Consider the following 17,305-nt stretch of genomic DNA (forward strand, 5'->3'; position numbering starts at 1 on the left):
TCAAACACTAACCTTTCTCTGTCAAACTGGGTAATTTTTACTCCTTGCCAGCCCAACTCTCATGTGGAGTGCCGCAGGGGTCTATTCTAGCACCCATTCTTTTTTCCATATATTTACTTCCTCTGGGCTCCATTTTCAGAAAGCATGGTGTATCATTTCACTGCTATGCAGATGACACACAAATTTATTTGCCTCTGAAATGCAACAAAGATACTGCTCTGAAATCTCTTTTTGCATGCCTAGAAGAAGTAAAAATGTGGTTTTCTCAAAATTTCTTATTTTTGAATGAATCCAAAACCGAGGTTATAGTTTTTGGCCCCCATGACAACCATAATAGCAGTAACATTGATCTGGACTATCTTTATCCAACTTCATCTTGCATTAAGAATTTCGGTGTTGTCTGGGATCAGAACCTCAAATTTGAAAAAGAAATAAATGCGGTGATTAGTTCTTGTTTTTTCCAGCTACGTCTTCTCTCTAAGATCAAATCCTCTCTCTCTCTCTGAGAAAACCTTAGAGATTGCTGTCCATGCGCTCATTACATCGCGGTTGGATTATTGCAACTCTCTTTACTATGGCATACCCAAACACTCTATTGATCGTCTCCAATTAGTAAAGAATGCTAATGCAAATGTAAATTTGATCATGTTTCACCTATCTTAAAATCACTGCATTGGCTACCTGTGCATTTTAGAATCGAGTTTAAAATTCTTCTCTTTGTTTTTAAATCCGTAAATAATCTGGCACCGAGCTATTTGTCTGAGCTACTCTGTCCACACAATCCCACACGAAGCCTGAGGTCTGGTGATCAGAGACTTCTGTCTGTCCCCAGATCACGGTTAAAGAATAGAGGAGACAGAGCATTTGCGATTGCCGGCCCTAGGCTGTGGAACAGCCTTCCGGTTTATATCAGAGCGGCTCAATCTCTAACTGTTTTTAAATCCTCTCTTTAAACCCTTTTTTTTCTTTAGCTTTTAACTCATTGTGATATTTTGTCATGAATGTGTGGTTTGTCCTTGTAATTTATCTTGTCTATTGTTCAGCACTTTGGTCAGCCCTGTTTGCTGTTTTTAAATGTGCTATATAAATAAATACAAACTTGAAACTTAACCTGTCTTTCATTAGCCATAACCATTCATTAAACAAGCCGGTTCATAAAGATTCATTCATTTCAAGAATCAAACTTCATTGGTCGTGTTGTATGCGCTTGATTCGATGAAAAGAACCAGTGCAGTGCATAAGAGTCATTTGGTTTTGAATCAGACTACATTGGTCACGCTATCTGTTTTTGATTCACTATAAAGAAACTTTTTGTGAGAATCATGTTTTTTTTTGGGGGTTTTATTCACAGTAAAGAACCGGTTTTATAAGAATCGTTAGTTTGATGAATTGGGCTACACTGGTTGTGCATTGTTTTTAATGTATAATAAAGAATCAATTCAGAAGAGTCATTTGTTTTATGAATCAATATCTTTACCCTACTATACATACAAGGATTTAAAGTATTGATACACTGTGTGTAAAATAAGTAAAGAAGTCCTGCCCATATATGTGATCCATTTATACTGTGAGAAATGACTGTCCAGCCATCTATTATGCTGAGACTATAGACTTGCACTGACTATATTCATGCAAGGTGACTTTGAAATGGCCAAGAGGACAATTTTATTTTTCGTCCTTCATCCATCCCTTGTCATTTTCAATTCAGGAGAACGTTTGCCTGTGTGCCACGCTTTCATCAGAGGCATTTAATCCAAATATGATTATTTAAAAACAGCATTGCCCATATCCTCTCTATTAGGTGCTCATTTACGCCGTCACTGTCAGATATTAAGCTGTAATATCCGCAAGACTGAGGCCTATCAAAACAGTAATCACAGCTCATCATGGGCATCCGTCAGAACCGTGTGACAGGATGAAGGGGCGGGGCTTCGGTTGACCAATCACAGCTCCTGTAGCTCTCCAGTAGCCAATCACAGAGAGCGCCTGGGAGAGATTATGCATTCAAATCACGGCGAAACCTCATTATCATTGGTCGTTTGTGCTCCAGCTTCCAATCAGCTCCAATCTGAGCACGGGAAGCCTTTACATGGCACATTTTCAAAAAAATAAATGGCTTCTGGAGAGTTACAGAGTCCAGCCAGACGTTCTGGGTGACTTTTGAAAAATGACATTTGGTTTTCATATATCGCCACAGGTCTATTTGAATATGAGGCACTTGGTTATGGATTTTTCTGGGTGTATGAATTATAAATACAGTTTATAATGGCGGGGGAGAGAAAACCTAGTCAGTTGTTGAAGAGCTTTTGCTCGTTGCTGCCGAACACAGGCTGTGTCTGTAATGTCCTGTGGCCGTGATTGATTGATTGATTGATTGATTGATTGATTGATTGATGGCGTCCCAGTGCCGGCCTCAGTTAAAGGCTCGGCGTCACGGTGGCAGCTGTTTAATGCCCACCTTTTGTGTTTGTGTTTTTTAAATAATTGTTTCTAATTTATACTACGTATATTTCATTTTTATTATGTGTAATAATTTTACCATTTTATATTTATTTTATTTGTATGGTTTTTTTTTTTACTTGGTGGACCTTAGGATATGTCTGTTACTATATATTTTTTTACAATATTTATAATTTATTAAATCTTTTATTTATAGTTTATAATATATTTGTAAATATTTATTATGTATAATAATGCTACATATTTATATTCTATCTGTAGGCTATTTATTTATTATTTAATATTATTTATTTCATTTTTTCTAACTTGTTGTCTATTTTTTTATTAATATTTTTTTACAATTATTTATAATTTATAATATTAATATAAAATATTTATAGTTTGTAACTTTATTTATTTATAACTAACTAACTTAGTGTCTTTATTACTCACATGACCAAATTTTTTTTGTTCTTAACAATTAATTATAATTTATAATATTTATTTATGCACTTATTTATTTATAACTTACTGACATCTGTATATTTGTTACTCGTATGCCTATATTTTTTTATTTACAATTAATTGTAATTTATTATATATATATTTTTTATAACTATATATATATATATATATATATATATATATATATATATATTTTTTTTTTTTTTTTTTTTTTTTGCTTTAATTCATTTAAATTATTTGTTCATTTCTAACTGACTGGTGTCTTACTGGTTACCAGTGTTTGTTACTCACATGAATATGAGGCACTTGATTATGGATTCTTCTGGGTGTATGAATTATAAATACAGTTTATAATGGCTGGGGAGAGAAAACCTAGTCAGTTGTTGAAGAGCTTCTGCTCGTGGCTGCCGAACACAGGCTGTGTCTGTAATGTCCTGTGGCCGTGATTGATTGATGGCGTCCCAGTGCCGGTGCCGGTCTCAGTTAAAGGCTCGGGTGCAGGACGGGCTTTCTCCTCGCTCGGCGTTTGCTCTCGGCCCTCACTGTGACTCCTCTTCCGTGTCGTGCCTTTAATGAATGCTTGATTGCGGCACAGATTACACATGACATTTATCATGTGTCACTGCATTCTCCCCTGTGATTGGCCGACGAGACCAATAGCTGGAAGGTGTCGAGAAACACCCCATTTATCTTGGTGTTAAAGCTATTTTCATAACACTATCCCGCTCAAATGATGTGTTACTTACAAACCCCCGTGATATAAATCTATATGATTATGATCCATATCCCGCGCTGCTATTTGTACAAATACAATATATCAAAAGAAGACTGATCTGTCATGACGTCTTATTGCTTTTCATAACAGTATATCTGCCCTTAATGTCCTTATAAAACTACCTCTCTGGCAAGCAAGCTGGTGTTGTGAAGACATGCATCTTGAGAGGAATGTTATGAAATATGTTGTTTGCAAGATATTGAACTGAAAGCTCAACAAAGCAAATCTGAGTAAACTTAATGTTTTACTAACAGACGTAGACTAGCTTATAAATTATGCTATGGAAGATACAGTTTTATGGACGGTAATAAATAATAAATAATTTTTTTATTATTCCTAATTTAAAATGTTTCAATCTAACTATTAAAATAAATATAATTATTTATGATTATTGTGATTTAAAAAAAATATGTTTATTTTTTATTTTATTTATTTATTTATTATATATTTTTTCTAAAACTCACTGAACAAAAATGCTAAATATTAATTGTATTATAAAGTTTTATAATTTCATATGCTGATTTTTGATGTGTGTGTGTGTGTGTCAAAAGACTTTTTTCCCCATAACGTATTTTAAAATTCAGAATCCAGAATGTCTGATCTGCTGCAAGAAAGTTTTACCGGTAAAATATGAATTAAAAATAAATCACTTATGGTCAGAAATAAGATTATAGGGATTTATTCTAGTTTATGAGGCTGAAAACTTGATCATCTTGGTTTCTTTCTTATAGCAACAAATTATGTGTTTTTCTAAACACAGTTACAAAGACCAAAATGGTGATGACCAAATGATTTTTAATAAAATAAATTCCAATAGACAAAAAAATGTTGAATTGGTTCAACTACAAAAAATTTGTTACAGAATAGTTGCACCTCTCCAGAAAACAAATAATGTCAAGTTAAACGTTTTTTGTGTGTGTGTGTGTGTGTGTGTGTCAGACAAAAGTTGAGTCAACAAGAAAAAGCTAGTGGAAATAAGTACTAAGATTTTTGTTGTTGTACTAGCTTAATTTCTTTACAGTGTGCTTGCAAACACGCAGTTGTGTACCCTAGCATCTGTGTCTTTGTTACTCGCATGCCCATCATGTTTTTGCATATAGCGAGGTCGTCGACTGCCTTATTTATTCAGAGAAGTGTGTGTCCGTCTCTTGCTAGCCTCCTCCCGCTGTTAGCAATGTCAGACAGGCGTCCAGGAGTTAGCGGAGAGCTAAACAAGGGCGACTAAAGACGGTGTGTGTGTATGGCCTGGTCAAACTGAGCCATAATAAATCTGGTTTGAAGGTGAAAGCAAGTGCGTTTGATGCATTGTGCCCGCGGATATTAACAGATTTGTTTTTTCCGTTAACACTTTACAATAAAGTTCATTAGTTAACATGAACTAAGAATAAACAATACTTCTACAGCATTTATAATCTTAATTTCAACATTTACTAATACATTATTAAAATCAAAGGTTGCATTTGTTAACATTAGTTAATGCACTGTTAATTAACTAACATCAACAAACAATGAACAGCTGGATATTTATTAACTAACATCAACAAAGATTAATAAATACAGTAACAAATGTATTGCTCATTGTTAGTTCATGTTAGATAATACATGAACTAATGTTAACTAATGAACCTTATTGTAAAGTGTTCCCTAAAGTATGGAAGCTTGTTTCCGCCACTGATTAAAAAAATACATAATAATAATTGCACAATAATAATTCACAAATGTCACAGAAATCACAATTCTAACTTTTTTTCTCACAATTGCGAGTTTAAATCACGCAATTCTGACTTTATAACACGCAATTCTGACTTTATATCATGCAATTCTGACTTTATATCACGCAATTGCGACTTTATATCACGCAATTCTGACTTTATATCACGCAATTCTGACTTTATATCATGCAATTCTGACTTTATATCACGCAATTGCGATTTTATATCACGCAATTCTGACTTTATATCACGCAATTCTGACTTTAAATCACGCAATTGAGATTTTATTTCACGCAATTCTGACTTTATATCACGCAATTGAGATTTTATTTCACGCAATTCTGACTTTATATCACGCAATTGCGATTTTATATCACGCAATTCTGACTTTATATCACGCAATTGAGATTTTATTTCACGCAATTCTGACTTTATATCACGCAATTGAGATTTTATTTCACGCAATTCTGACTTTATATCACGCAATTTGCGATTTTATTTCACGCAATTCTGACTTTATATCACGCAATTCTGACTTAACAGTATATCTCGCAATTCTGACTTTATATCACGCAATTCTGACTTTACAGTATATCTCGCAATTCTGACTTTATATCACGCAATTCTGACTTTACAGTATATCTCGCAATTCTGACTTTATTTCACGCAATTCTGACTTAACAGTATATCTCGCAATTCTGACTTTATATCACGCAATTCTGACTTAACAGTATATCTCGCAATTCTGACTTTATTTCACGCAATTCTGACTTTATATCTCGCAATTCTGACTTAACAGTATATCTCGCAATTCTGACTTTATATCACGCAATTCTGACTTTACAGTATATCTCGCAATTCTGACTTTATATCACGCAATTCTGACTTTACAGTATATCTCGCAATTCTGACTTTATAACACGCAATTGCGATTTTATATCACGCAATTCTGACTTTATATCACGCAATTCTGACTTTATAACACGCAATTCTGACTTTATATCACGCAATTCTGACTTTATAACACGCAATTGCGATTTTATATCACGCAATTCTGACTTTATATCACGCAATTCTGACTTTATATCACGCAATTCTGACTTTATAACACGCAATTGCGATTTTATATCACGCAATTCTGACTTTATATCACGCAATTCTGACTTTATTACACGCAATTGCGATTTTATTTCATGCAATTCTGACTTTATATCACGCAATTCTGACTTTATTACACGCAATTGCGATTTTATATCACGCAATTCTGACTTTACATCACACAATTCTGACTTTATATCACGCAATTCTGACTTTATAACACGCAATTCTGACTTTATATCACGCAATTCTGACTTTACAGTATATCTCGCAATTCTGACTTTATATCACGCAATTCTGACTTTATATCTCACAATTCTGAGAAATAAAGTCAGAATTGCGAGATAAAAAGTCGCAATTACCTTTTTTATTTTTCATTCTGTGGCAGAAACAAGCTTCCATACTAAAGTCATCCTCGTGAGCTGGAGGTGTAATGTATGGGACTGTGTCATAGGGGATAATAACCTCACACACGTACAAATCTTTTCTTCTCTGTCACACTCTTTAAACCACACCATTACTCAGACTAGGCCAAACCTAGTGAGCTGCCTATATAGGGAACATACAAATATCACTCCTCAAACGGGAGACTCGACTCCCTATTGATTTCAATTGAGTTTTGAAATAACATGCTTCTGATATTATGATGTAATGCGTATATAAGCATAAGATGCATTACTATCGGGTTAAGTAGTTGATTATTTAATTATATATAACTTGGTAATGCATGAATCAGAAGTAGGTCTGTCAATCAACTGAAAATTATAGTCAAATTAATTATATGATATGCTGATTATTTCATCATTCCAGTTTTAACCAGGCACTAAATGCGCTGAATTAACGCAGTGAATGTTTAATTAAAGTCATTGTCATTCTTTCCGGCACAAACACGTCTCCTTTATATGTAAATTAAGCTCATTATAGATTGCACCTTATTCACAGACGTCTGTGCTGTTTGACTGGTTGCTAGATCACTTGAATCAATATTTATTGATAGATTTATTATTATATTATTATAGATATATAATAACAAATCTAGATATCGTATCTATAATTATAGATATATTAAAGATATTAAATTACTGTTGCAGATGAAAACATTGAATAGACATAAAATTACAAAGTCTTGGATAAAAAAAACAGACACATTTTTTTTACTTTTTTTTTTAACTTAATTAATAAATGTTATGTTGTGTTGGTACAGTGTTAAAAGAGAAAAGCAACAAACAGAATATTATATACATATATATATATATATATATATATATATATATATATATATATATATATATATATATATATAAACTGACCTTAACACATTTTTTATATGATTAAATATACTGGTGGTTATATATTTAACACAGGTATATTATAATTGTTACCATTATAGTTTAATTATCAGTATAAGTACAATTTAATTATGCAATTATTATAGTGATCAATTTAATGTAACTATTTAATTTTCAATAAATATGAAAAAATCGAATTAACAGTACTTGATATATATTTTTTAAATATTTCATTATTATGTTATAATTATATATATATTATAATTACTATTAATAATTTCTTAAATGATGTTTGCTAATCTTAAATCAAGATATAACAGGTTCCCGTGTATATTAACCAACATTTGCACATTTTAAATTCCTTTCTCCAATGTTTTAAAGCATCTTGTGTGAATTACTTTTTTTTTTCCATTTCCATTTTCCCCGTTTCATTGTACAGCACATCACCTGTGGTGCCTTAACATCTGCAGCATAAGTCTGCGTCTCATTAGGCTTTGGAGCAGATCCAGAGAGTCCACACACACAAATTGTGGCTTTACGTATAGGATTCACACACTGAGAGCTGTATTTGGGCTGGGTTAAAGATGGCCGCCTCGGCACATTCACCCTCACAGATGCATGGGCTCTGCTCGCTGGTTTGATGTGGACACACGTGAGCTTGTTTGCTCATGATGGCTCAGAGTCTGGTCTGATGTTGCTAACACCTGGTCTGGGCTGGCCCTTCCACGGGTTGGCCTGTTTTGTGTTTCCTAGAGCCAGGCATTGGCCCACTACAAAGGCACCAAACACGCCAAGAAGCTGAAATCCTTGGACGCGCCCAAATGCCTCAAACACAAGAGTTCCCCGGTCAGCAGGGAAAACGCCAACAAGGATCCTCCTAAGAGCCTTTCTCCCTCGACCGGGAACACTGACGGAAAAGGTAAGAGGCGTATTTAATGCTTGAAAACATCACTGTTCGGCTCATGCTTGCTTGAATAAACTCCTAACCCTAAATATTAAACTGTTTGCGACAAACATAAATGATGACTCAGATCTCGTGGCTTTAAAGCAAAGCACGTTGTTTCATTTTTAAAGTGAGCATTTGCTTTTTTTTAATGATTGGCGGATGATAAAACAGCAATTAAAGACTTGAGGTGCATCACATTTAGCGTTGTTCAGGTCGCAGGTAAAGCAGAAAGCTGTTGCAATCATTTTGCGTGCAATCTTTCAGCAAAAGGACGTGTCTCATTGGAGTCAAAATGATGATTCGTATTAAGAGCTGTATTTAATTGCACCAAAAAAAAAAAGAAATGTTGCAATGCATTTTTTCTAGGGCTGTCAGTTAAACGCGTTATTAACGGCGTTAACGCAAACCCATTTTAACGGCGTCATTTTTTTTATTGCGCGATTAACGGTCTTTTTGGCCTAGCAAACTTTGTAGTTTTTTTCACATGCTTTTGCAACAGGACGCGGCGCTGCGCTATGAAACCCATTCATTTCAATGGCTTGCGCCGCGCGAGGACGTTTTGTTGCTTCGTCGACCAAAGCGCAAGAAGATCTAGCTAGACTGGAAGCAAAACAACAGGCACGCCGCACACACTCGTTTGGGTCTGCGAGCCGTTACGTTTTGAGTGGATGACGAGCGCGAGACGCCGAAATGGATGCCAATAAGATTCTGAATTGAAAGTTTACTTTTAAAAAGTTGCCAAATGGTTCCATTGACAAGACCAATGTGATCTGTGTGTTTTGTCGTTGTGAACTGAGCTATCATCATCGCAGCACGTCCAGTCTGAAACACCACTTGATGATGGCCAAGCACACACACACACACACACACACACACACACACACACAGCTGATGCGAATCCTCCGCCCCCTCGTCAATATCAGGACCTCGTCAGTATTTCTTTCACCCTTTTGTTGATGGACAGTGTTACATTGTGTGAGAGATTATTTGCTCCAAGTGAGAATGTTAGTGTGAAATTGAACACAGTATATGTCAATGTTGTTCTCAATAAAATACATTTGCACAAAGCAAGCCGATCCAGTTTTCCATGTTGATAAGAGCATTAAAATGAGAAAAAATAATGGGACAAAAAGAAATCAAGAGACATTTAGAATAGATAAAAATGTGCGATTAATCGCGAGTTAACTATGACATTAATGCGATTAATCGGGCTTACATATTTTAATCATTTGACAGCACTAATTTTTTCATACATTTTTCAAAGATTTATTGAGAGTAAAATGGCAAAATAAGCAGACTTGAGGTATAGTCACATACAATTACCATTAGTTGGCAAAATTTCGCAGGTGACAAAAAAGCGTGACTGGATGTGATGAAATACAATTAGTGATAAACATACAATAAACATCCGAAGCTATTCTGCTGGCTAGCAAACCAACCCTGAATACATCATCAAAATGATGATTCATATAGTGAACAATCTGGCAAAATACAGAGCTGTACTCAATTGCAAAAGTACAAAACTAATAAAAAAAATTAAACTTGCGAAATTCAATTAATGAAGAACTAAAGAAAAACTCATCCAAAGCTACTGTGCAGTCTAGCAAACACACCAGCCGAAATCACTGCTGTCCGACAGCCTCTTAATAATGGACAATTTTATACTATTGACGTTTTACTAAGCTTTGCCTAGGTACGAATCTCCATCCAGAACATCTAAGCTTGAATCTGAAAGGAAATTTGCATAGGAATATTTCTATTCCACAGGAAAGTCCATCAGGCGAAATTCTGAAATGACTGAATTTTGCTCATGAAATTGAATAGAGTAATGTTGAGCACACCTTTACATCGAGTCAAATCTAAAGATCAGCAGCCGGTCGCAAGAAACACCTGAAGTTAACAGAGTAACAGTTCTGTTGCGACTGAGGGTTTTCTTACTGTAACTGAAGGGCTTTCTTTGATGCGTCTGGTCCCAGAATATCAGAAACTTGAGTGTTAATTCAACCTGGGCCGGTAAAAGCCACCCAGAACGCTCTAGCATCAAAACACGAGCAAAAACCACTCTGAAAAATGTAAGAATCTGCTTGAGTTCTGCTATTTTGTGCAACAGAGGAAACATTCATCATATTTCCCTGGACAAGAGTTGACCTCCACTTCTATTTCTGTCACAAAGATCTCTCTCTGAACTGGAAACAAGAAATATGTTCCAAGAATCGGCTTAAAGGCCATAATTTCTATCCGGCGTCTCTCAGTACTTTAGTTGATGTCGCACCAGTACAAACTTCATATTCATGTGCGCCGGTGGAAAATAGCCTGACGCTCACTTCAGGTTCTGCTGTTCATTGACCTCTCCTGGTCTTGATGTTCTTCCCCAGTGAAGAGAGGTTATATATCGCTCTCGTGGTTCATTAGGTCTCGTACTGCTGTTTCAGATGATCCAAAGCAAACAGTGTGTGTGTGTGTGTGTGTTAGCGATCCAGGGGTTGGCTATATTCTCTGCAGGATTACAGCTGGATCAGGCGGCTGGAGTTTAATGGCACAAAATTGTGTACGCAAGCACATTGTGAGATTAGGTGCACTCAACACATGTCTGGAACCTGTTCTGGAACCAGTAATTTACTCCACTTCTTTTTTTTGTTCTGCTTGTTTAAGCCCAGCAGTCAAGTTCGCCCAATAAAAAAGTCTATTTGTACTCAAACACCTGGTGTAATCTAATTTGCGGCTCTTTAAAGCAAAAGTGTAGCCTGAAGTCAGGTTTGTCTTATAAAGCAAAGCCTCGTCTCAATGAGCCGGATGACATGTCTTTAGATGCAACAATAAACACAGAAACACTAAAGATGCACTAGTGTCAGCAGTTTGTGTGTTGTGCAATTCATAATAACATGTGTCTGTTACCAGGAGTTCTTGTCAACACTTTGGGGTCAATTCACTAAAAAATACTGCATAAAAAAGCATTTTTTTGTGCATTTTTTTCTTTAGAAACAAATAGTGTTAAATTTGTTTTGTTTTACTGGATTGAAGTCAGAATGTCGACTCGTATTCAGTAGTGGCCGAAAGTGATGTCCAACCAAGTGACATCTTTATAAGTAAACATTTATTAAAACATTTTGTCAGCATATTGCGTTGTTGTGCTTGGAGTCGATTGTTTTATTTGTGATGATAACGCAATAAAACATGAGAAATAATTGTCCAGACATCAGTTTTGGCCAGGCTGTCATACAAAGAAATTGTGAAAACATGCAAAAACAAGAAAAAACCAATGAAATATTAATTACTGATTATGTTGTAGTCAATGTATAATTTTCCTGAGCTTTTTGTTTTTATGTGCTTTTTGTTTTTTTTGCATAGTAAAACAAAACCTGTTGCTTTAGTGTCTTTTTTGCCAAATACTTTTGTCAGATAAATACCTTAACCAAGTTTAGTGTCTTCTTTCTTCCCAAATATTTTAAATATTTAAAAAATATAAAGCAACATAAAGACATCACTTTTGGCCACTTTTAGTAGTAAAAACAAAAATGTATCACTTTTTCTATTAACATACTTTTGCGTTTACTTGTATTATTTCGTTGCATACATTGTTGTTTGTTTGTTTGTTTTGTCTTCTTCTTCATGACTCATGCATCATTATTTTGACTGCATGGCAATCCAGTTTAAACGGGCACTAAATGTGCTAAAATAAGGATGCACTGTATTTAAATAAAGTATTTTCTATTCTTTCCAGTGCAAACATGCCTTCTTTCCAATGAGGCTCGTATTGATCATAAACCTGTGCTATTGTGGAGTTACTCAGCGCAATCACTACATTAGATTATGATAATGTGCTTCCACTCTTTAGTACTCAGAAGAATGGGATTTGCACCAAGCCCACTGCAGGTTTTGTGTGTCGCTACGTTTGCGTCATTATCTGATTTGCATAAATGCGTTGTGCTAAAACAACTCGTGCACCACGTGCAAATAAATAGTGCTATCAGCGGGAGCAATTCATTTTAGTCAATTCTCCCCTTTGGATCTCTGGAATGGAAACGCAGGGATCGGTGACCTACCTCTGCCGTTATCTGGAAACTAATCGAGCCGGTGTATTGTTTGCATTAATAAGGCTTGCGAATAAAGAAAGGCACCGTGACCCAGTTGAGTACATGATCACGCAGGGCCAGAAACCTCCCGATAAATCACGGCACATCATCCCGAACGCAGCACAACACCCGACCGATTCGCAGAGTTTGCGGCGAGCGGGGCGTTTGTTTGTCAAAATGCCACTCGGTAATGAATATTAATGTGTGGAGATGTCAGAGAGATGAATTGTGGGGGCGGGTGAAAGCTGCATTATCTCGAGTTTATTTGCCGCATGTAATGAATAGCAGAGGCTGAGACACTAATAGATGGGCTTCAGAGAGCAGAAAGAAGCGCTGGAGAGACTCGGCTCCTGTGGAGGGGCTGTTTAATGTGTTTAATTCAAGGTTGTTGTTTTTTTTCTCCCATTAAATAACAGTCAGGATTGGAAAGGGAATAATGTGTGGGAAGAAAACATGTATGCATTTGACTACATGTTTCGGAGTTGTTTGTTATATTCCACCTTGATGTTTCTTCATTATTAGCGAGCTTGTCTATAAACTTTAGCATGCTAATTATTTTGGACCTCGCAATACACACAGACTACAGGTCGTACAGGTGTATTTGAGAATAAAAGTATCATTTATACAAACCTACACTATGGGCCCTATTTTAACGATCTAAAACGCAAGTGTCAAGCGCAAAGCGCAAGTAACTTTGTGGGCGGATCTCGGCGCTGTTGCTATTTAACCGGCGGGATAAATGACTCTTGCGCTCGGAGCAAATCTAAAAGGGGTTGGACTGAAGTAGCTTCATTATTCATAGGTGCGGTTTGGGCGTAACGGGAAACAAACCAATAAGAGCATCATATCACATTCCCTTTAAGAGCATGATGAACAAGGTGCGCTTGTTCCATGGCGCAATACTATTATAACGGCGCATTTACCAGGCGCGCTTCAGAATCGGGTCACAGCCGAGGAGATCGATGTTCTCGTCAGGGCCGTAAAAGAGAAGTGACATTGGGGATGGGACAAATCTACCAAAATTAGCTTCGGTTAAACATGCATATAATAATTTGGGTAAATGTGTACGCTTTATGCCTATTTTTCCCATCGTCATGGACACAACAATGATTTCCCTCGTGTTTTAATATTTTTCCTTATAATAATGTATCATTTGCAAAAAGTAAAATGCATCTGTGTAGATGAGAGAATCATCTACAGTGTATGCGCGTTGTTCACACTCTGTATTATGGCCAAGCATGCGCGCTTAAAATAGCATCTGAATGTACGCGCAACGCGCCACTGACTTTAGACTAGGCTTTTTCTGGTCAGTGGCGCAATTGTTTTCTGGAACTGCAAAATAGCACCAGGGATTGTTTGCGCCGGAACACGCCTCCTTTTTTGCGTTGAACCGCCCAGGGAGCGCAAGTTCATTCCCTAGTTTGCCGGCGTGCGTCTGTGGAGGGAAAAGTCCGCTTTGCGCGGGTGCAAAATACGAATGATACATGCGTCAGTGTACAAAGTCAATTGCGCCGGGTGATAGGGCCCTATATTATATACACAGGTTAGTCTGAGTATTTCAGAAACTGCTGATCTACTGGGATTTTCATGCACAATCATAGGGTTTACAGAGAATGGTTCGAAAAAGACTAAATATCCAGTGGGTGAAAACGCCTTTCAGAGGAGAACGATTCCAGCCAGTAACAGCAACTCAAATACGGTAACCATTGTCTCAAACCGAGGTCTGCAGAAAAGCGTCTCTGAACACACAACACATCAACCTTGAAGCGGATGAACTACAATATCAGAAGACACACACCAGTGAGTGACACTCCTGTCAGATGAGAACAGAAACTGAGGCTACGATTCACACAGAACCGGACAATAGAGGATTGGAGAAACGTCGGCTGCTCTGATGAGTGTCGATTTCTGCTGAGACATTCAGACGGTAGAGTCAGAATTTGGCGTGAACGACATGAAAGTATATGGATAATCCTGCCTTGTATCAGCGGATCAGGCGGCTGGTGCTTTAATGGTGTGTTATATGTTTTCTCGGCACACTTTGTGCCTCTTAGTACCAATTGAGCATCGATAAAACGCCACAGCCGACCTGAGTGTTGTCCATCACACTATGACCACAGTGTATCTTCTGATGGATACTTTCAGCACAAAGCTCAGATCATCTCAGACTGGTGTCTTGATCGTGACAGTGAGTTCACTAAACTCAACCGGCCTCCACAGTCTCCAGATCTCGATACAGCAGGATTGGGATGTGGAGGAACGGGAGATTCACATCATGGATGAGCAGCTGATAAATCTGCAGCAACTGCACCGTGTGTGTGTGTGTGTGTGTGTGTGTGTGTGTAAACATTTTTTATAGCAAAATATTTGTAATCTGAAAGGACATTTTCTAAACTGATATTGTATTAGTTGTCAGAATATTTTTTTAGGTTTTAAAGGGTGGTCCTCATTATGTAGCATTTCTGCCCCCCACGATGCATAAAAACAAGTATATTTGTGTGTGTGTAAATAATCAACCTTAAGAATAATACTTTAAAGTCCCCTGTATCAATAATTTTATCCCCCTAAACTCATATGTGATCACTAAAATTACATATTTAAAAGTTTTTTTCCTTGAAAAAAATTTCTACATGCCTTAAAACAGCTTGAATGTAACTCGACACCCTTGCCTCATTTAGTATACGCGGTTCTATGAATATGCAGATGAGCCCCGCCTCCACTCACTCCCTCAGCTCAGAGATCCACTGGTTGACGATCACACGTTGATCTGATTGGTTACAAGGTCGTTTGTGACGTCAGAAACACCAGCGATTTCAAACCGTGTTATTGAGACTGTCTTTGGTTCACTGCAGTTTTAAGCAGAAAATACTCAGCAATGCTGTCGACTTATGAACTTACACATGGTGTGTCTTAAAGCATATTAAAAACACCACATAGACATATAAACAACATTAAAAACTTGATTTTCACCACAGGGGGACTATAAAACTTTGGGAAGCAACTAAAAATTTGCATGCAGATAAGCTGCGTAGATTGTTTTGTTTAATTATGTTTTGTGAAGTCCCTGAAAAAATGCTTTACATTGTTATAGTTATTATTAGTAGTAAAAGTAGCAGCTTTGTCGAATATTCTGGAAATAATTACTAAATGACAGTAAAAGCTAGTTTACTGTCTTTTCCCTACTGCATCTAGACAAATCAATGCAAGAAAATCCAGAAATAGCGACGCCACAGACTTGTATAATAGAAAAATGGAGCAGAAATAAGAACTTGTCAAAGCTGAAAATAACATCTAATCAGTGAGACGGCAGCTCTGTCTGAGAGTTCGGTCACGGTGCCGTCCTGTGATCTGAGGCTCGAGATAGACAGAGAGATGAGAAGATGAGTCAGCTGTGTGTGTGTGTGTGTGTGTGTGTGTGTGTGTGTGTGTGTGTGTGTGTGTGTGTGTGTGTGTGTGTGTGTGTGTGTGTGTGTGAGACGGAGATGCTTCCATCTCTCTGTTCCAGTCCAGTGCTGTAGGAAATGTACCCTGATATTAGCTATTAAAGAGCGGATTGTCAGGGGAGAGACGCCAGAGCTGCACAATACAGGCAGAAAGAGAAGAAGAGACGAATCACGTGATTCATGAGGAAGAGCAAAGTCGTAAATACGAGTGGGATTTTCTTTAAGCCCCAAGTTTACGAGTTGGGGCCATGTCAGTGAGAAATATATATATATATATATATATATATATATATATATATATATATATATAATTTATACAGTGTGTACAGTATATATATATAGTATTTCTCAATACGTAAAGGTATTTAGCAGTGATATAGCCACATTTTTTTTTTTTTTACAACGAATTGCACAGAATTTGATTGTAATATAACAATATGTAACAAAGTTTACAGCCACTTCATAAATTAATTAAAAACAAAGAAAAACGCACCTGATGCACATTCTTTGTTCTTCATTTTATATAAGTATAGAGTTAAAAACCTTGCTGTATGTTTATGTATAATTAAGAGAAGGTGAACCGCCATCTTTATTCCCATGAAACACCACTTCCACAACTATACATACGAACTTTCTCAGGAGGACTTGAATGCATTTTGTGAAATTGAGACCCGACCGAATGCGAATGTCTGCGATTGCCGATATTGTATTATGCTAATGCTTCTCCTCGTGTGTTTTTTGACCTAACTGAGCTACCGTCTGTGCACCAATCTTCTGCATATTTTCATTTCAGATTGAAATTAATAGAGGCAAATCACAGAAACTACTAAACCCCTTTTCAGGCGGTCATTGTTTCTGATGGGGACGTAAGATATTTTCAACATTTACAGGAGTTAGTCTGATTTTCTTGCCGTACGAATCCAAAAGGGTCTCTGTTTTTTTTTTTATCACCAATGTAAAATTACCTGTCCAAATTACCTACTGTTTTTTGACTAACACCAAGTCACTGTATAAATACTTTTTGACCACTGCCAAGCACCGTACGGTAACTGTTGCACTCTCCGT

At 36.6% G+C, this 17,305-nt stretch overlaps 1 protein-coding gene across 2 annotated transcripts in view; it reads left to right on the forward strand.

Annotated features, from left to right (window-relative positions):
* Positions 1-17,305, forward strand: part of znf385d (zinc finger protein 385D) — a 96,559-nt gene that overhangs the window by 43,964 nt on the left and 35,290 nt on the right. For both annotated transcript variants that reach the window (XM_056241490.1, XM_056241489.1), the window contains exon 4: positions 8,532-8,697. In XM_056241490.1, coding sequence (XP_056097465.1) covers positions 8,532-8,697 — 166 coding nt within the window. The remainder of the gene's footprint in view (positions 1-8,531; positions 8,698-17,305) is intronic.

Source organism: Rhinichthys klamathensis, unplaced genomic scaffold (genome assembly GCF_029890125.1).
Source record: "Rhinichthys klamathensis goyatoka isolate OS25496 unplaced genomic scaffold, OSU_Roscu_1.1 h1tg000646l_1, whole genome shotgun sequence".
In the NCBI taxonomy this organism is placed as follows: domain Eukaryota; kingdom Metazoa; phylum Chordata; class Actinopteri; order Cypriniformes; family Leuciscidae; genus Rhinichthys; species Rhinichthys klamathensis.